Source organism: Argopecten irradians, chromosome 16 (assembly GCF_041381155.1).
Source record: "Argopecten irradians isolate NY chromosome 16, Ai_NY, whole genome shotgun sequence".
NCBI classification, from domain to species: Eukaryota; Metazoa; Mollusca; class Bivalvia; order Pectinida; family Pectinidae; genus Argopecten; species Argopecten irradians.
The window spans coordinates 25,907,154-25,928,522 of record NC_091149.1 but is presented as its reverse complement, the minus strand read 5'-3'; the positions used below and the strand labels follow the sequence as shown (position 1 = coordinate 25,928,522).

Here is a 21,369-nt window from a genome sequence, read left to right as displayed (position 1 = left end):
TGTATCTGCAATAACGGGATGGTCTATCTCTTTGTATCAATTTCTATTTTGACAAATGTATAATTTTAACTTCAATTAGGTAGTTACGAGGTATATAAATTTTGTTTATACAAAATGAATATTTTAACACATATTACTGCGCGACAAAGAAGCTGAATCTGTGCCAACTACTGTGACGTCATTGTTCCGCGACCGATCCCGTTTTATTTCCTAAAATGGACGGACTATTCTATTCTAAATTGTTCAACCTTTGATCGTTTCGTCAAATATTCATTATCATTGAAATTTGCGCAAATTAAAAAGTTGATTAATTTGAATGTTTAGAAATTCGTCGATATTTTAACGAACAATAACATATTTGCATACAAAATGAAAATGTACTGGAACCTTACTCCCCTTAAATTTTGGATCGACTCTACCATTGAGGTCAAAGTTGAAGATAGTCCATGCCTATTGTTCAGCCACGTGTTTGACATGTTTTGTTGACAACACGACGTCTTGGTGGTGGGAAGGTGCATTCTCATCTGAATTCCGATTTTATTTAATTTGTCTTTAAACGGAATCTGCGATGTAGGACCAACAATGTCAATTCTAAAAGGTAAAGTTTCTTGTTGTAGTGACGCAGTCAGAGACTGTAGTCTAATATCGTATTTTCCCGCGGAATTTTGTGGTCACGGTGTATTGATTTCATTCCACGGTCTTTGATTTGACACACTGACACTTGAAAGCTTAAGATGTCTGATCAAAATGTAAATAGAAACACAGATGACCTAATTCATTTTTGTTCTAAATTATATCCGCGAGATACCAACATATAAGACCACAAAAAAACCCAACCTAAATTTAAAAAAAAAGAATTATTACTTCTAGCCTAATTAACAAATGCATGTTGATGTACGTAATTAGAACAGGTTCAGCTCTAAAATGTAAAATTTGTTAGATTAAAAATGGATTAATTTAGATTGAATTTATCACATAATGAGTTCATTTTTATAACATAATCTTAGACATTAATTGAAAAATTAATTTATATTAAAGCTCTATAACATGCACAACAAAAAAGTTATACAAATAGTCTCTACTTTGCTATGGACTTATTATTATATAACTTCTATTGCTATTTTTTAGGGAGAAAGTCCCTGGAGGCGGTGAAGTCTGTACACTTTACCACAGTTTCAGCTTTAGTATTGGCTGCTATTGAAGAGGAAAAGAGTGAATATGATGATTTGTCCTCAACATCATCAGAAAATGTGCAGGTATGTAACAGGTATAAATAAACCAGCAGGTATATATATATTGTTTTTATATTATTAAACGTGGTTTGGATTATTCGCTATTTTACATTTGAACAATAATTTGTGTTTAATTAAGGATTAACACAAAAATCTGAGTGTACTACGACACCATTTTTTCCTTTATGGGCAGATAAAGTAATTTTTTTAGCCAATGAAAATGCTGTAACAAGCAAAATTGAATTATTTGTGTATATATATGTACAAGGCCACAAGAACAAATTGGAGAATCTCTCAAATGATCGCGAAATAGGTCAGAATTATTGCGTGGGAAGAAATATTATTGCGTTCGAACGAAATATTATTGCGTGCGAACGAAGTATTATTGCGTGCGAACGAAGTACTATTGCGTTCGAACGAAATATTATTGCATTCGAACGTAATTATTATTGCGTTCGAACACGAAATAGATTATTTCGTTGGAAACGTAATAATTATGTAACGTGGGAAACGAATAACAACCGTTTACCATTGGCTATTTCAAATGTGGCAGTCTGCAATTTCATCTCAATATTTTCTTTGTAATGAGGTCATTTAATGTTGTTTTGAGTAAACCTTCTTAATAAAGGTATAATTTTATAAAGTATATTTTGCTTCGCAACCATTATTTTAAAATGAATTGCTATGTATTTAGATTTGGAATTTTAATCTATTTACAGTAAAAAATATGCCTTCAATTGATTTGCATTAAATTGTAGAGAAATGTCGTGTGTAAATTCATTGTTTATATTTACTTTTAAAAATAGTATGACCTTAGTATAGATACAAAACAACTTTCGTTTGTTACACAAATGGCACACATTCAAATGGTAAGTATTGAAGCATAATTAATTAAATGTCATATACACAGTAAGTAATATAATGGCAACATATAATGCTTTAAATTTTACGGCAGCGTGTTAGGACCAATATATAGTTTTCTTTATTATACATGTCCATACAGATTATTATCTTGTAACGTATTAACTTAGTATCTTTTTAGTATCTATTGTTTACAAGTAATCGTGAACATTTGTACGTACGTAAGGCCCAAACACTATCCTTGTACGTCTGTACGTACATCGATGTATGCAGTATATATATGTCTAATTAACACAAAAAATAATATGAAATGATTTAGTTTGCTTTTGGTGCTTGCGCAATCAATACTTCATTCCATATAAGACAAAGTGCAATTAATCATTTTTAATATTTTTGTCTTGAAGTAAAATTAGAAGGTTAAACTTTTCAATGGTGGTAATGGTGTAAAGTAAGTTACTTTTGTAACTAAAGAAAAATATATATTTGTCTGTTTGTAACTAAAGAAATATATATATATATATCTGCTCCTGTTTTTTATGATAACGAAAAAAAAGGCATTTGTCAGTGGTGGAGCATCTTTAAGATTGTTTTGTCTCTAGCAATTTAATTACCCTGATTACATGAACTCCAGGGGTTCCGATCACTTACGATCTCTACATCCCTGAACTATATATATATATCTCATAGTAAAATTGGAGACAACAGAACAGATAATTTAGTTATTTAATCTACATCAAAAGAGCTGTATAACAGTACACTGTGATTGACTGTGTAGCTTTGATGTTAGGTGTCGCTCTATCTGTAGTCTTCAAAGGAAATCTTTGCAGGCCTACATGTGATTGGTTCAGATGTTTTCCGCTGAGCTGCCTCCAATTTTACTATGTGATAGTTCAGGGATGTAGAGATTATAAGTGATCGGAACCCCTGGAGTAGCAAGGATGCTCCGATTAATAATACTCTTTTGATGAGAAATAATCAATAAAAACATATTTTCTAAAAATCTTGATCCCCTTTAAAATTCAATTGCATCTCTTTGCCATAATTGATATAAATTAGTGGAATATTCAGGTGAACAATACAAGCCCACTGGGCTTCTTGTTTTGTTTTTGTGACGGAAGGAAGCTGTGGAATATGGTGTTCTTAAATTCAGGTTGAATGGTTCTCCATGTCATCTATAGATCTGTAATGTAATCGGGCGAACTGGATTTATAATGTCTACTTGGTGGCCATCTTGAATTTCAACAATGACCAAAAAAAAAAGTTTTGTACCTAACTGATACATACAGTATTTAAAGCGTGTAACGTTCCCTCGAAACGAACGCAAAACGCAAACAAAATTTTAAACGAAAACGAAAAACGAATAGCATAAAACGAAAAACGCGTTTCGTCAAGTGCTAAACGAAAAACGCAAACGAAAAATGTAAACGAAGTGAAAGCGTGACCGGAAGGCTAGAATGTACTCATATATGTCGATCGGGACTCCGGTAGCTTAGTGATCCGGATTCTGAAAGCGATGTCTATTTATAAAACATGCATGTGTACAAATAGTCTTCAATCAATGCTAGTATCTATAAGTCTGCTCTGAATTCGTCACACATACTGTGTTATAGAAATGATCAGTTTCAGAAAGGAAAAAACTTCACAAGAATTTCTTATTGTAGCTTTGGTATTGTGAACATGTACGTTTGACTACTGCAAGCTTTAAGTATAGTAAACCATTAAACCCTAGGTCTAGCGGTTAGGTAGTTATGTATTACATGTATATATATGACTCAAGAGGAGGTCCTCGTACCCGTTATACAGATATCAATGTGGACACTCGCCTGTAGCATTTTACCTGATCCAGTTGGAGGTCTTATATTTGCTTTATAATTCACGGACACCCTACCCCACCCCATCCCCACTCCCTCTCGATTTACCTGCTGTCATATAAACCATTTGTTATTTGGCAGCGGCATATTTTGATTTTGTGTCAACTTGTATCACACCTGGTCAAGTGCAGTCACCAATGAACAATGGCTCACTGATAGCCTCAGACGCGCACGACCCCCTCACATGTTTGTGTATAGGCTACGATGTATAATACGTGACCCTGTGCATGTACATGTACCAAAGCATACAACAAAAACAACAATATTGTGTTATTCTAGTCATTACAGAAAACCAGCTCTATGGTGATTTTAATCATCACATGTTTTAATTATTACATCAGCATAGCAATAAAATAAAATGATCAATCATATCAATGACGAATACGTGTAAATACAGATATACAGTTGAATGTATCAACTGTCAGTTCGTGTTGGACGATTATATATATATATACATCAATTATGATTTAATATCTATTGACTTCGGTACTTTCTTAATTTTACATAAAATATGTAAAAAAAAATATTCGTTTTAAATACTGTATTAAGCGATGGTTGAGATATTTCTAATTGTGTTATTTTATTATTAGAATAGTGTGTATCACTAGAAAAAATTGTGATCCAGTGAGTTACAATGTAATTATGACCAGCAGTACGACGTCCTGTGGTGTGAGTTCACACCTGTGTGTAATCCTTCAGTCCACTTTATCGAGTCCCGTGGGTGTTACAAATATACATTGTGCCTGTCTCCTTGTAGCACATACACGTGTATAACTATTACGTACTATATAAGTCCTTGCAGAAAGGTATACAAATGATCCTTACTATCAAACAATGTGTGTCGTTACATGTACCAATTGTAATTAATGTCTAGATACAAAAGGATTTTTAAAAATTTTTATTTGTGTATGTTTGCTACATTGTCTAGAACACGTAAATTTATCGACCTACACTGTCAATTGACTCCACTTTTAGTAAGCCAACACATGCGCAGTCAACCATTCCTAATTAAGTATCAATGAATAACATCCGGTAAACGAATTGGAACGCAAATGCACGCAAATGAACGAAAGTCCCAACAAATCAAAACGCAAATGAACGCAAAAGAAATCGAATCAAAACGCAAACGAACAAAAACGCGAAACGCAAACGAAAAACGCGAAACGAAACAAAACGCAAACTAAAAACTAAATGAAACAAAACGCAAACGAATCTAGAACGCGTTTGAGGGAATGTTAGACGCATTCAGTACTATACTTCATCGCATACCTGACCCATCCAGTCAAAACGTCATATGGCTATGTCACAAAGATCTTAAGACACAAATGTAACAACATAACACTACATATATTGTAATGTCACAAGTACTGTTTTGACATTATAATCTGCATGATGTTGCATAATAGTACCTCATGATCAGAAGATGGAAACTTTGAATCTGAGAAAGTTAAGTTATACTTCTATTAATACAAGTTATGTGATGAATTGAATCTTATACTCATACCTAAAAACTTCAGGCATATCAAATTATTGAGCTCTTTTGATAAATTTCATATCACATAGCCACTCATGTAAGATCCTCTATTTATGAGGACATGTATGCGCTAGAGTCTGATAACCTAGCTGATGGGTCAATTATTTAACGGGCTATCGGATCCTGATTCAGTATTCTAGTTAACCCAGCATTTATACTTTGCTTTCTTTTCAATCAACAGGGTGAACCACAGGATAAACAAAATGTCAAAGAAGATGTGTTGTCATCACAGCAAATTTCTCCAGTCGTGATCGTTACTCCGGACCAGGAGAATGAGGAAGGTGACTCAGGAAACATTAAGGTGTCCAGTACAGGGAAACGAGGCAGTGTTGATGCAGGAAATGTGCACAGGAAAAGCTCTGATCACTTAAAGCTGATCAAAAGTGACCATGGCAACTCATCAGTGTCAGAACTGAGTACGGCTACTTCAGCAGAAACAGATGTAAGCAAAGGCAAAAAGTCTGGTAAGAAAACTAAACGAAGGAAGTCGAATGCCGGTGCTAGCAAAAGAAGATCTAGTCTAACACAGAACATACCAATTAAAAAACCATTGAAGTCGCCCAAACCGGAGAAAAATGTGAAAGCTACTGATAAAAAGGCTTCCACAGAGGTCACCAACAAGGTCACTCCATCTACAGAGGTCACCAATAAGATAGTTCCATCTACAGAGGTCAAGGTTGTATCATCGTTCAGGGCAAACCATACTCCTACACCAACCTCATTTGATACAGTTAGCACAGTAACACAGAGGAAGAAAAACAGGATGGAGGATTTGATTCAGAATTACGCGGATCCCGACCACTATTCACCTGATTATTATTCAGCCTCTCCGTCCTCACCTCATCAACTGCACACTTCTCCTAATGCGCTCACTCAACGGTTCGGAAATGTCTTTCGGGCTTCGAGAGTATGGGATAAAGGTGAGGATGATGTGTGGGAGAGAAGACGAGTCCGCTGTTCCGACTCAGATAATTCGCTACGGTCCAGTACATCAGTGTCAGATTCTGGGGCTGATGACTTCTCCTTAGCCAAAGTGCCTATAAAGAAAACCAAGAGTAGTCTCTACGCTCCCAATGTCATCAATGTGCTCTACAACTTGGAAGTCATGAAGAAAAAACGGAAGAAAAAGAGCATTCGTGATCAAGTCAAATCTATCAAGGAGCGGGTGTATCAGGTGGGATTGTCTTATCAAAATCTGAGTGATTTGTTGTTATCAGGTGAGGTTGTCTTATCAAAATCTGAGTGATTTGTTGTTGCGTATCACAGTATCAGGTGAGATTGTCAATTATAAATCAATTATAAATCAAATAATCTTAAAATTATTTAAATTTGGAAATAATTTAGATTATGACTTTAGGACTTGTATAACTATTTAGCACACGAGTTATAAGATTGTCTTGTTTGGACTATCAGATCATATCTTTTTCTTCTTTACATAAAACTTACACTATAGATGTTCTAAACAGTCTTCCACCAGCCATCTATATTTGCATTTTTGTTTCAAGTCTTCAAAACCTGTGATTAAATTTCATTAGAAATAGATGTTTTATTTTTTTCTGTTTCGAAACAGGCATTGAAAAATGTGGACATGCATCTAAATTCATCCGATGAAGAGGAAGAGGTAAAATTTAACGTATTCTGTATTTGCATATTACAGAGTTATCTGCCCTTGCAGGTAGATAATAATTGTGATGCCAAGTGTATTTGAGTGCAACATTATACTTTCAGTGAAAAATGATGTGAGTTTTACTCATAAAATGATGACATCACAATGGATATATACTCAAGGGAAGTAATTCTGTAAAATGCATAGACAGAGATTTTGTTTATGACTTTTATATGTCTTTTAAAATTTTGATCAAATCTTTTTGTAAGTGCACAGTCTGCTTTATTTCTTTAAACCATTTGTGAATATCAGAGTGCTTTAATATTAAGTGCTTTTTGCCTGGTATGTGTTACATTCACCTTTTAATTTTTGTTCAAATCCTGTACTAATTTATCAGATTTTAAATAATCCATCAATCAGAGAATGCTATTTATGTATTACTCAAAGAACATTTCCACTGGTTGTACTTTTTGTTTTTTCAGCGATTTCGGCGACATGCTTCAGTGAGATAAACACTATAAAAAGGTTTCTCTATCACAAGGAGACACAACACAAATATACCTCAGCCTACCTAAACACTATAACAAGGAGACACAACACAAATATACCTCAGCCTCCCTAAACACTATAACAAGGAGACACAACACAAATATACCTCAGCCTCCCTAAACACACTTTCACAAGGAGACACAACATAAATACATGTATACCACAGCTTAACACGTGTCATACACCGCAACACATTACACACATGAGAGGCTGTCCTTCAAATGACCCTCACTTCTTATGGGATTAAAACATTCTTCTATTAAACCATTATTATGAAATCCCACTATTATGGGATTAAAACATTCTTCTGTTAAACCAAACCAATATTTTGACTGCATCACAATTTTTATTATGTACAGGAAAGGAACATATGATCTTGTTCTCAAAGTTACGAAAAATTTTGAAACCTTGTAGAGAAAGAGAAAAATATTCTATTGTTGTACCTAAGATCTCATCATCAATCAAGAATATTGTCCTTGAATGTTTTTCAGGCAAACATGCGGCTCCCGTCTATATTTCCGGCAGTTAAACAGAGAGAGGAGGTCAGTACAAAAAGAGACATCATCATTATATAATGTGGTTGAATCTATAACCGGGGGCATGTTTTGTAACACACAATGTACATGTAGAGGCAATACTGTTGGTTTTTTCCCCCAAGAAAATAAGCGCTATTTATGCATTAAGCAAGCTTCTCCTACAGTGTTGACATTAAAAACAATGCATGAAATAACATATTATTGTTTAAACATCATTAGGACAATACATTGCAATCATCTCATACCATAGATAGAACCTTTGTGTATCAACAGAATAAGCATAGTTTGGTATGTGCACACATTGCAATCATCTTATTCTGTGTTTACAATGTACAGTTATCTGTCCTTGGTAGTAGGTATTTATTGTAAATTCATTTGTTTGCGAGCATATAACATCATACCTTTCAGAGAACACAACATGAATTGCGCTCCCAAAATAATGACCTCATAATGGATACCTACCTGCAAGGGAGCTAACTCTGTAATATGCTAAGGCAGCATTAATTTTGTAAATTTTAACTTGCTATAAAATTGAGTCAAGCTCCCACAGTAATGTCATTTATAAATTAAGTTGGTTAATTTTAAACACTTATGAAACTCACTTATGAAACTCTTAACGTAAGTTTGAAAGATATCTTCTTCATTTCAGGAGAAAAGACGATCCAAAATTTTGGAGGGAACCATTCGCTATGTTGGAGAATGTAACCATAGATACCAAATCATCAGCGAAGTTAATGATTGGATCTCTGATCCGAGTAGTCTGGTAAGGTTTGTTACCATAGATACCAAATCATCAGTGAAGTTAATGATTGGATCTCTGATCCGAGTAGTCTGGTAAGGTTTGTTACCATAGATACCAAATCATCAGTGAAGTTAATGATTGGATCTCTGATCCGAGTAGTCTGGTAAGGTTTGTTACCATAGATACCAAATCATCAGTGAAGTTAATGATTGGATCTCTGATCCGAGTAGTCTGGTAAGGTTTGTTACCATAGATACCAAATCATCAGTGAAGTTAATGATTGGATCTCTGATCCAGGTAGTCTGGTAAGGTTTGTTACCATAGATACCAAATCATCAGTGAAGTTAATGATTGGATCTCTGATCCGAGTAGTCTGGTAAGGTTTGTTACCATAGATACCAAATCATCAGTGAAGTTAATGATTGGATCTCTGATCCGAGTAGTCTGGTAAGGTTTGTTACCATAGATACCAAATCATCAGTGAAGTTAATGATTGGATCTCTGATCCAGGTAGTCTGGTAAGGTTTGTTACCATAGATACCAAATCATCAGTGAAGTTAATGATTGGATCTCTGATCCGAGTAGTCTGGTAAGGTTTGTTACCATAGATACCAAATCATCAGTGAAGTTAATGATTGGATCTCTGATCCGAGTAGTCTGGTAAGGTTTGTTACCATAGATACCAAATCATCAGTGAAGTTAATGATTGGATCTCTGATCCGAGTAGTCTGGTAAGGTTTGTTACCATAGATACCAAATCATCAGTGAAGTTAATGATTGGATCTCTGATCCAGGTAGTCTGGTAAGGTTTGTTACCATAGATACCAAATCATCAGTGAAGTTAATGATTGGATCTCTGATCCGAGTAGTCTGGTAAGGTTTGTTACCATAGATACCAAATCATCAGTGAAGTTAATGATTGGATCTCTGATCCGAGTAGTCTGGTAAGGTTTGTTACCATATAGATACCAAATCATCAGTGAAGTTAATGATTGGATCTCTGATCCGGTAGTCTGGTAAGGTTTGTTACCATAGATACCAAATCATCAGTGAAGTTAATGATTGGATCTCTGATCAGGTAGTCTGGTAAGGTTTGTTACCATAGATACCAAATCATCAGTGAAGTTAATGATTGGATCTCTGATCTGGGTAGTCTGGTAAGGTTTGTAACCATAGATACCAATTCATCAGTGAAGTTAATGATTGGATCTCTGATCCAGGTAGTCTGGTAAGGTTTGTTACCATAGATACCAATTCATCAGTGAAGTTAATGATTGGATCTCTGATCCAGGTAGTCTGGTAAGGTTTGTAACCATAGATACCAAATCATCAGTGAAGTTAATGATTGGATCTCTGATCCGAGTAGTCTGGTAAGGTTTGTTACCATAGATACCAAATCATCAGTGAAGTTAATGATTGGATCTCTGATCCGAGTAGTCTGGTAAGGTTTGTTACCATAGATACCAAATCATCAGTGAAGTTAATGATTGGATCTCTGATCCAGGTAGTCTGGTAAGGTTTGTAACCATAGATACCAATTCATCAGTGAAGTTAATGATTGGATCTCTGATCCAGGTAGTCTGGTAAGGTTTGTTACCATAGATACCAAATCATCAGTGAAGTTAATGATTGGATCTCTGATCCAGGTAGTCTGGTAAGGTTTGTTACCATAGATACCAAATCATCAGTGAAGTTAATGATTGGATCTCTGATCGGGTAGTCTGGTAAGGTTTGTTACCATAGATACCAAATCATCAGTGAAGTTAATGATTGGATCTCTGATCCGGTAGTCTGGTAAGGTTTGTTACCATAGATACCAAATCATCAGTGAAGTTAATGATTGGATCTCTGATCCAGGTAGTCTGGTAAGGTTTGTTACCATAGATACCAAATCATCAGTGAAGTTAATGATTGGATCTCTGATCCAGGTAGTCTGGTAAGGTTTGTAACCATAGATACCAATTCATCAGTGAAGTTAATGATTGGATCTCTGATCCAGGTAGTCTGGTAAGGTTTGTTACCATAGATACCAAATCATCAGTGAAGTTAATGATTGGATCTCTGATCCAGGTAGTCTGGTAAGGTTTGTTACCATAGATACCAAATCATCAGTGAAGTTAATGATTGGATCTCTGATCGAGTAGTCTGGTAAGGTTTGTTACCATAGATACCAAATCATCAGTGAAGTTAATGATTGGATCTCTGATCGAGTAGTCTGGTAAGGTTTGTTACCATAGATACCAAACATCAGTGAAAGTTAATGATTGGATCTCTGATCCAGGTAGTCGTCTGGTAAGGTTTGTTACCATAGATACCAAATCATCAGTGAAGTTAATGATTGGATCTCTGATCCGAGTAGTCTGGTAAGGTTTGTTACCATAGATACCAAATCATCAGCGAAGTTAATGATTGGATCTCTGATCCGAGTAGTCTGGTAAGGTTTGTTACCATAGATACCAAATCATCAGTGAAGTTAATGATTGGATCTCTGATCCAGGTAGTCTGGTAAGGTTTGTTACCATAGATACCAAATCATTAGCTAAGTTAATGATTGGATCTCTGATCCAGGTAGTCTGGTAAGGTTTGTTACCATAGATACCAAATCATCAGTGAAGTTAATGATTGGATCTCTGATCTGAGTAGTCTGGTAAGGTTTGTAACCATAGATACCAATTCATCAGTGAAGTTAATGATTGGATCTCTGATCCAGGTAGTCTGGTGTGTTACCATAAATACCAAATCATCAATTTGATGAGGTATACAAGTCTACAAAGGCCACTGAACTAACAAGACTGTTATGGAAATAATAGAACCGACTGGATAAGTTTATTTTCAAACATCACAAAGATTACATTTTGAGCCCATTACATTTATTATCTTGCTCAAATTGATATAAAAGATGAAGATGTACCGTATTAGCCTTAATAATTGTCCCTCCTCCTAACAGCACCCTTCCCCTATTCTGGAGGTGTTGAAGTTATATAAACACTCCCTCTCATCTCATGGATTTAACAATGTTTTACAACTATGTCATGCTTATGCAATATCATTTTATCCTGAATTTGCGAGGCTTTCACATGTGGATTACATCTGAATAATGTGTGTCAAAGAAAAGAAGGTATATATAATAGATGTTTAATTCGACTGATTAATGTAAAAGGAGTATGGAAAGACTTAAAGTTTCATTGTTTTATAAAGGTGGGGATTCAAAATTGTACAAATGATGGGTTTAACCCCCTCGGGGCATGAGGGGCAGGGTCAAAAGGGATCAATATAAACAACTTCTTCATTCTGACACTTAGCGTTGACTAACACTCATAGTCATACAATATTGATAGTATCATTACATGGTTGGGATTCAAAATTAAACCATTCGTCTGGTCAATTTTGCTACATGTATTTCTAATTATAAGAGCTTTTGTAATTATTAGTAAAAATAAAAAAAGACCACCAGGTGAGTCATACAGGCCCTCTGGGTCTCTTGTTTAATAAACGCCCCCTTTGCTAACATTTTTAAAGCACCCTGGACACTAATATTATATGACAAATACGGTGTTTTAACACTGAAGTTTTCACACGGGTTGAATATGTTTGCAATACATTATGCACTTCTTGTATCCTCAGGCTGATGGCATGATCCCTGATGAGGAAATGGAAATGGCTATGGTGGATTACGAAGACATCCATGAAAATGTGATGTAAGGTTCTAACAAATTTAAACAGAAAAAGTATTTCTTACGTTTGAAATTACAAAATCCTTATTATAGTCTTCAGTAAAATGTTCACCCATATGAAAAGTTGATGGTGCACAATAAAATGCATTGTAAACTCTTCTGATTTAGGCTGGTTCAGATTGCTGAATGTAAATTTTAAAATGACATATTTGATGGATATATCAACTATCTAGTATACACAATGGAAATTAATTATTTGCAATTTCAAGTATCAATTTATTGTGAATGGATATGGATGACTGAGTGGGAATAATGAGTAAATGATGAATACATCTGTAACTAATGTGAAAGAGGTGAAAGTTTGAGTGCAAGATTAGAATTATCTATTTAGATATGGAAATAGGTGTGAGAGGCCTTCTTTAAAAGGAAATATTGGTGTTTTTTTTATATTTCTATTGAATAAATGATTTTTTTTTCTTTGGAGAGGGGGATCATTTGTGGTGAATGAGTTTATTTCAGCAAATTATCTCCCTTGAATAGAAATGATAATCTGCCACATACAGAACGTGCATGCACAATATTATTGAAAATGTTATATACACAACCATTTCTCATTTACCTTCTTTTTTAACTCGCCAAAAGTCTTTTATAATTAATTTATAATTGTAGTAACAATTCTAAAACATGTGCTATATATATTTGTTAATATTTTGATAATGACTACATAAAAATACTGTTACGACCCAATAAGCTCCCAGGGTGTTTGAAAAATTGGGGGGGGGGGGGGGGGGGGGGAAGTTGCTGAACAAGACAAAGTTATTGCAAACCTATACAGTTTTGTGTAGTTTTTGGTCTTTATTTATGCCAAAGTATGTGTAATTGAAATTGAGGCCTTAAAAATGGGGAGGGGCGCTTATAGGGACATGAGCGTGTATCGGGTCGAATACGGTATTCATCATTGTTTTCAAAATTTCACATTTCAGACAAATAGTAAACCAGTTTAGTGATACCAGCGAGGAAGTGGTCAAGTTGGGTGGACAACTCCTGAAGGAGGCCAGCAACATTATCAAGGAGTAAGTACCCCAATGCCCCCCCCCCTACAACCCCCTTCCCCTCCCCTACAACCCCCTTACATCCTCACCCTCACCCCTCCCTTCCCTCCATCCTAGATAACTCCTGAAGGAGACCAGTAACATTATCAAGGAGTAAGTACCCTTCTGCCCCTCTACAACCCCCCCTCCCCTCCCTTCCCCTCCCCTCCTCACTCTCATCCCTACCTTATGTCTTTCTTAGACAACTCCTGAAGGAAGCTAGTCACATTACCAAGGAGAAAGTACCCCTCTGCCCCTACAAACCCCCCCCCCCACCCCTTCCCTCCTTACCCTCACCCCTCTCTTCCCTCCATCCTAGATAACTCCTGAAGGAAGCTAGTAACATTATCAATGAGTAAGTAATCCCTTGCCCCCATACAAACCTTTTCAATATCTATAGTTAGAAATGATAAACGTTTTACATATAATATGCTACATGCTAGTAATTTGCATACTATAAATTCAGGCATGTGATACGGAATGAATAAGAATCTGTTTAGTGTACAAAACCACTTAATTTACCCTTATTTCATCATAAAATAACAAAAACATTCACATTTTCCTAAATACTATTACTGTAACAGTATTCTCTGTAATTAGCGCACCTCCCCTATAAGTGCCCCTCCCCTTTTCTGAAAGTTGAAGTTGTACATAAATCCCCTATAAATTCCCATGGTCAACATGCCTCTAACAGCATTGTATCCCATATTACATGAACTTGCGAGTCTTTTACATGTGAATCACGACATGATAATATGTCTCAAAGGATAAAAGGCATATATACATGTATACTGTAACAGATTAATATACACAAGTATAGAAAAATTTAAAATGTGACTGACCTTTTTCGTCCACAACTTACATTTTCTTTCATTAATAAGCACCCCCTTTGTTACAATTATTTAAATGCCCTGGGGGCTAATTACGGCAAATACGGTTTATGTAAATCATTTATTGATCAGTTTTTACCACTTTGTTTTGTTTAAGGAATGAACTACAAGCAAAGAAGATGCAGTCTAAAACATCAGATTTCAACATAGTGTATGATGGTAAATAAAATTACAATTAAACTGTCTAACTCTGCTAAACTCTTGTCAAATAAGTGGGAGCAGGATATTGAACTTACACTTGTGTTCACTGTAACATTCTAGATCTGGTTGTTCATTTAATTTCAATATTAATTTGGAATAAATTTGTAGAATTTTTAATAGGCATAGAATTATGGAGACTGATATTTCAAGGTAGTAACTTACGATGATTTATTTAGAAAGAACTAGATATAGGCACTCTTTGTTGTTCAATCCATTTTCTCTATTGAAATACAGTTTTACGAAATCGATATTTACAATGTTATGACAAAATAAAATATTCCATTATCATCATATTATAACTAGTATATTATTACTATCATAGGTTTAATTTTAATTTCAAGCTAATGTTATTTTCACCTCTGTGAATTTATTTGTTTTGCTTCAATTTTCTCAAATTTCTGAATTTTGTTTCAGAGCGTGCTCTTCTCTCAGACCCAGTAAAGTGGGACAATGCCATCAAGATGATTCTACAGACACTCAATGATGCCTTAAAATGGACAAAGAATGCTAACCACAAGCACTGTGAGTCACCTCTGTTCTACAATATTTTTATTAAGATTCCCCCACAGTTCTAGTTAGTTTAGAATGCTATACTAGTATATATACAATTATGTATCCATCATTATACTGGATCACGCTAATACATCAAAATGCTGTTTTGGAACTACAAGTATATTGTTGGGTCACGACGGCTAAGTGGCTAAATTGTCCCGATATATTACCATAAGCCTTTGGGTTATGGGTTTGAATTCCACATCGGACATTTGCCAGGTACTGACTGCGGGTTGGTGGTATTTTCCGGGTGCCCCGGCTTTCCTCCACTTCCTAACCCTGGTTGTTAAAAGGACCTTAAACCCATTGGCAATCAAACTATTCAAACTGTTTTTCTCACTATTCTTCACCATTGAGTTGTGATAAATATTCATATGTAGGTCCCCTAGGGCCCTAGTTGTGCATATTGCGTTTTGTGACCGATCGGTCAACAAGATGGCCGCCAGGCAGCCATTTTGGATTTTGATAGTTAAAGTTTTTTATCGCTATTTTTCATAAAGTACTGAAGGGATCATTCTCAAATTTCATATATTAAGGTTCGCCTAGGGCCCTAGTTGTGCAGAATTGCACCATCATGGAGTTTTCCAAAACCATGAATATAACGCATTGATAACATCTAATGTGATTCTCTTACTGTTACAGTGTATGGGAAATGTTCAAAACAGTTCCGGAACCTTTCTGTTGCCATGGGAAAGAAAGAGTTGGAATTAAAAGAAAAACGGAAGACTGTTGAAGATCTAAAGACGGTAATTACATGTATATAGTACAATAAAATACTTACATGGTTATAATGTAGTCAATCTCTACGGTGGCTGATTTATGCCATTTCGTCTTTTCGTCCCAAAAACATGAAAATTAACAAATTTAAATTTCGTCTTTTTGCGGCGAAAAGACGAAAAGTCAAACACAAAAGTGAAGCACGCTAATTAGCGCCTTTAATTTTCGTCTTTTCGCCCCAAAAAGACAAAAATTAACAAACTTTAATTTTCGTCTCTTTTTTTTCGTCGAGATTAATTAAAAAAAGTTTCACCTATATTTCTATTAAAAGCAGTTATGTGGAAAAAAGAATCTTACACTGGTGACTATGTAATACGAAATTTATCAAACTCGTTATTAATAAATAATTTGATAGATTTCATGTTACATGTAAGATCCTCTATTTACTGTATTGGGATATCAGGTTGTGAACTTTGCTACCTGGTTCTTAAGTTCTTTTACTATTGATAACAGTAACGGTATTGTAGGAGAACACTGCCATTTGATGCACAATGGTGCCATTCTTTTCTTTTCTTTTAATTGATTTGTCTATGAATATAGACCTGTGTGTTAACTTGATATTGCATCTGACAATAGAACTCCTACCTACAACTGTTCAAGGGAAACAGAAAAGAAGTTGTAAACCAACTAATTTTTGTGTGCAATATGTTTTAGTGTCTTTCCCAAACAATATGAAATCAGCAAAATTAAATTACTGCAACATCCTTTTAAACACTAGTAAATTTAAGTACAATGTTTTGGTTTATAGTACATGTAATTCAACTTTTGAAATAGATCTTTGTTCCTAAATTGTGAATAAAGACATCTTTTTTGGTTAGTAAATGACAACAAATTTGTATCAAATATCTGGTGACCGACCGTTAAGGCCCATGGGCCTCTTGTTGAAATAGAATGGGAAAATAAAACTTGATGTTTCCATGATTACAGAAAATGAATATGGCCAAAGCTGCAGCTGAAAAGCAGGTGAAAGAGATGGATGAGATAAAGAAGGTGGTACGCCGTATGTCTGTGGATGTGGAGGAGAAGAAAAACCTTCTGGTAACGTTTTACATAAAACCACACTACATTGATCACTGTTAATACTTAATTCTGTCAGACTTTGTATCATCACATATTACAGGGTTATCTCCCTTGTGGGCAGGTATCAATTGTGACATCATTACTTTGTGAGCCAAAATGACAACATTTTCTCTTGAAATGTGATGTTTGCACTCTTAAAAGCATGACGTAACAATCAGTAACTTACCACAAGGGAGATAACTCTAATATGCAAAACAAAATAGGACTTTTGTTGCAAACCTACATAAAACACAGTGTAGTTGGAAAATGTGACGGTATCAGTCACAATTATTGGATTATTTCCCTGACTTATAGGGATCATAGTATAGAGGAATGCATTCAAATTATATTTATGACTTGAAGTTCCTGACCAGCATTTCACTTACTTTCTACCTACAGACCCATTTGTCTTTGACATTCTGCCTACAGGCCCATATTGCCTTTTAGTTTTTGCCTACAGACCCACTATCCCTTTGGCTCTCTGCCTACGGGCCCATTTTACCTTTTACTTTCTACCTACAGACCCACTATACCTTTGGCTTTCTGCCTACAGACCCATTTTGCCTTTTGCCTTTTAATTTCTGCCTACAGACCCACAATCCCTTTGGCATTCTGCCTACAGACCCAATCCCTTTGGCATTCTGCCTACAGACCCATTTTGCCTTTTAATTTCTGCCTGCAGACCCACAATCCTTTTGGCATTCTGCCTACAGACCCACTATCCCTTTGGCTTTCTGCCTACAGACCCACTATGACTTTTTCTTTCTACCTCCAGCCCCATTATGCTTTATACTTTCCACATACATGCCGATTATAACTTTAATTTTTTTTGCCTACAGCCCCAGTATGACTTTTACTTTCTGTCTTTCGGCCCATTATGCCTTTTGCCTGCAAGTCCATTCTGACTTTTACTTTTTGCCTACAGGCCCATTATGCCTTTTACTTCCTGCCTACAGGCCCATTATACCTTTTACTTTCTGCCTGTAGGCCCAGTATGAGGAGAAGAATAAGACATTGATGAGGAAGCTACAGCAGTACGAGTCCCAGATGAAGACGCTGCAGGCAGAGATAGAGACGAGGATCGTGGAGAAAACAGTCACTGTTACTCAGGAGATCGAGGCTGCTAACAAGAAACCAAAGAAACCACCACCTGCTCCAGGTTAACTTATTTATCTTCTTATTTCAGATACATTTTTATCATATCAGTGATTTTGCCTGTGTAATATTTAAACATTAAACTATATCTTCCTATGGCATCTATGGTCTATATACTAGATGCCAAAGCTTTGCAGACAATCTTCATAATGCACGCTAACCATAGATGCCGTAGGAAGATAGTTTAATGCTTATATTTACATAATCAACACGTTTTAGGGTCTCTGCATTAACATTGTTTAAGCTAGACCAGGAAAACGGTTTATCAACGACGATTTCATCCACAAGATGGAACAGCCATTTTGACGGTGATCAGTTGACGTCTCCACGTCAACATTACTGACGTCATAATGGTCATGTTTTGGGTGTCAGTTATACCGTCATATTTTTCACTTCGCCTTGTACAGTTTATATAGTAGAAGTGACTAGCAACTGTAAATATTTATGCATATGCAATTTTCATAATTTGGCTGTGTCGGACAGGAAATCTATTGTGACATTGTAACAAAAACAATAAACTGACGACTGACATTGTAACAAAACAATAAACTGACGACTGACATTGTGACAAAAACAATAAACTGATGACGACATTGTGACAAAAACAATAAACTGACGACTGACATTGTAACAAAAACAATAAACAGACGACTAACATTGTAACAAAAACAATAAACTGACACTGACATTGTGACAAAAAACAATAAACTGACGACTGACATTGTAACAAAAACAATAAACTGACGACGACTGACATTGTGACAAAAACAATAAACTGACGACTGACATTGTAACAAAAACAATAAACTGACGACTGACATTGTAACAAAAACAATAAACTGACGACTGACATTGTAACAAACACAATAAACTGACGACTGACATTGTAACAAAAACAATAAACTGACGACTGACATTGTAACAAAAACAATAAACTGACGACTGACATTGTAACAAAAACAATAAACTGACGACTGACATTGTAACAAAAACAATAAACTGACGACTGACATTGTGACAAAAACAATAAACTGACGACTGACATTGTGACAAAAACAATAAACTGACGACTGACATTGTGACAAAAACAATAAACTGCCGACTGACATTGTAACAAAAACAATAAACTGACGACTGACATTGTAACAAAAACAATAAACTGACGACTGACATTGTGACAAACACAATAAACTGACGACTGACATTGTAACAAAAACAATAAACTGACGACTGACATTGTAACAAACACAATAAACTGACGACTGACATTGTAACAAAAACAATAAACTGAAGACTGACATTGTAACAAAAACAATAAACTGACGACTGACATTGTAACAAAAACAATAAACTGACGACTGACATTGTGACAAAAACAATAAACTGACAACTGACATTGTGACAAAAACAATAAACTGACGACTGACATTGTGACAAAAACAATAAACTGACGACTGACATTGTAACAAAAACAATAAACTGACGACTGACATTGTAACAAACACAATAAACTGACGACTGACATTGTAAAAAAAACAATAAACAGACGACTAACATTGTAACAAAAACAATAAACTGACGACTGACATTGTAACAAAAACAATAAACTGACGACTGACATTGTAACAAAAACAATAAACTGACGACTGACATTGTAACAAAAAACAATAAACTGACGACTGACATTGTAACAAACACAATAAACTGAAGACTGACATTGTAACAAAAACAATAAACTGACGACTGACATTGTAACAAAAACAATAAACTGACGACTGACATTGTAACAAAAACAATAAACTGAAGACTGACATTGTAACAAAAACAATAAACTGACGACTGACATTGTAACAAAAACAATAAACTTAAGACTGACATTGTAACAAAAACAATAAACTGACGACTGACATTGTGACAAAAACAATAAACTGACGACTGACATTGTAACAAAAACAATAAACTTACGACTGACATTGTAACAGAAACAATAAACTGACGACTGACATTGTAACAAAAACAATAAACTGAAGACTGACATTGTGACAAAAACAATAAACTGACGACTGACATTGTGACAAAAACAATAAACTGCCGACTGACATTGTGACAAAAACAATAAACTGAAGACTGGCATTGTGACACAAACAATAAACTGACGACTGACATTGTGACAAAAACAATAAACTGACGACTGACATTGTAACAAAAACAATAAACTGACGACTGACATTGTAACAAAAATAATAAACTGAAGACAAGATTTTGAGGATGTCGGGACAAAATGGCTTTCTCCTCTGCATTTTCATTATACATTTTACGTGAAATTCTTTGACATATTATATTTGTGTCATTTCATATGAGATTTTATGAAATTCGAAGTTTAAATTGACCTCTTTCACGAACAATGGAAATTTGCCCACGAACCAATTTTATTAAAACTAAATGTTACATGTAGCAACATTAATGCAAACCCTTAAAATACGTTTAAAAAATTCAAAAGGTCCCAGGGGCCTGTGCTGTGGCCAAATTAATGTTGCCCTGTAGAGGTGTATGACAGGGTTCCCTTTTTTATCCAAAAAGGTATCTAAATAATGTTTTATGTCATAAAACTGAATTATTTTCTGAAGAGTATAAATAATTACATATTATGATCACAAATATGTAGGCAAAATGTGACAAATAAAATTTTGGCTACATTTGAAAGACATAAAATATCGAAATTTTGGGTGTTATTTTCGGCCATGTCAATTATTAACAATTGTGATTCACCCACTTCCAGTTTAAGTGCACCAAAAATATTTTCTTAAAAGTTGGCTCATTACCTGAAGTAAATATTGTGAAAATTTCAGAAAAAATGTGGACCGGTAAATTTGTCGTTTAAATGTTATAATATAGCAAGGTCTAGTTTTAGCAGTATTACACCGTGGTCGCACCACGGCCCTTTTCAATATTAAAATTGAGAAAAACAAAGAAAGTAATTGCTTAATCTTATTTAATACTCATTACTTACATTAAATGTAAAGTAATATATGATTTTAT

General features: G+C 35.0%; 1 protein-coding gene across 1 annotated transcript; it reads left to right on the top strand.

Annotated features, from left to right (window-relative positions):
* Positions 1-439: 439 nt before the first annotated feature.
* On the top strand, positions 440-18,339 carry LOC138310120 (uncharacterized protein PF3D7_1120000-like). Its single transcript, XM_069251252.1, has 13 exons — positions 440-598; positions 1,129-1,256; positions 5,680-6,672; positions 7,069-7,119; positions 8,145-8,195; positions 8,839-8,952; positions 12,556-12,629; positions 13,589-13,678; positions 14,684-14,745; positions 15,202-15,309; positions 15,982-16,085; positions 17,044-17,154; positions 18,163-18,339. Exons 1-13 carry the CDS (start codon positions 583-585, stop codon positions 18,337-18,339), a joined length of 2,079 nt encoding a protein of 692 aa, XP_069107353.1. The 5' UTR covers positions 440-582.
* The last annotated feature ends 3,030 nt before the right edge of the window (positions 18,340-21,369 follow it).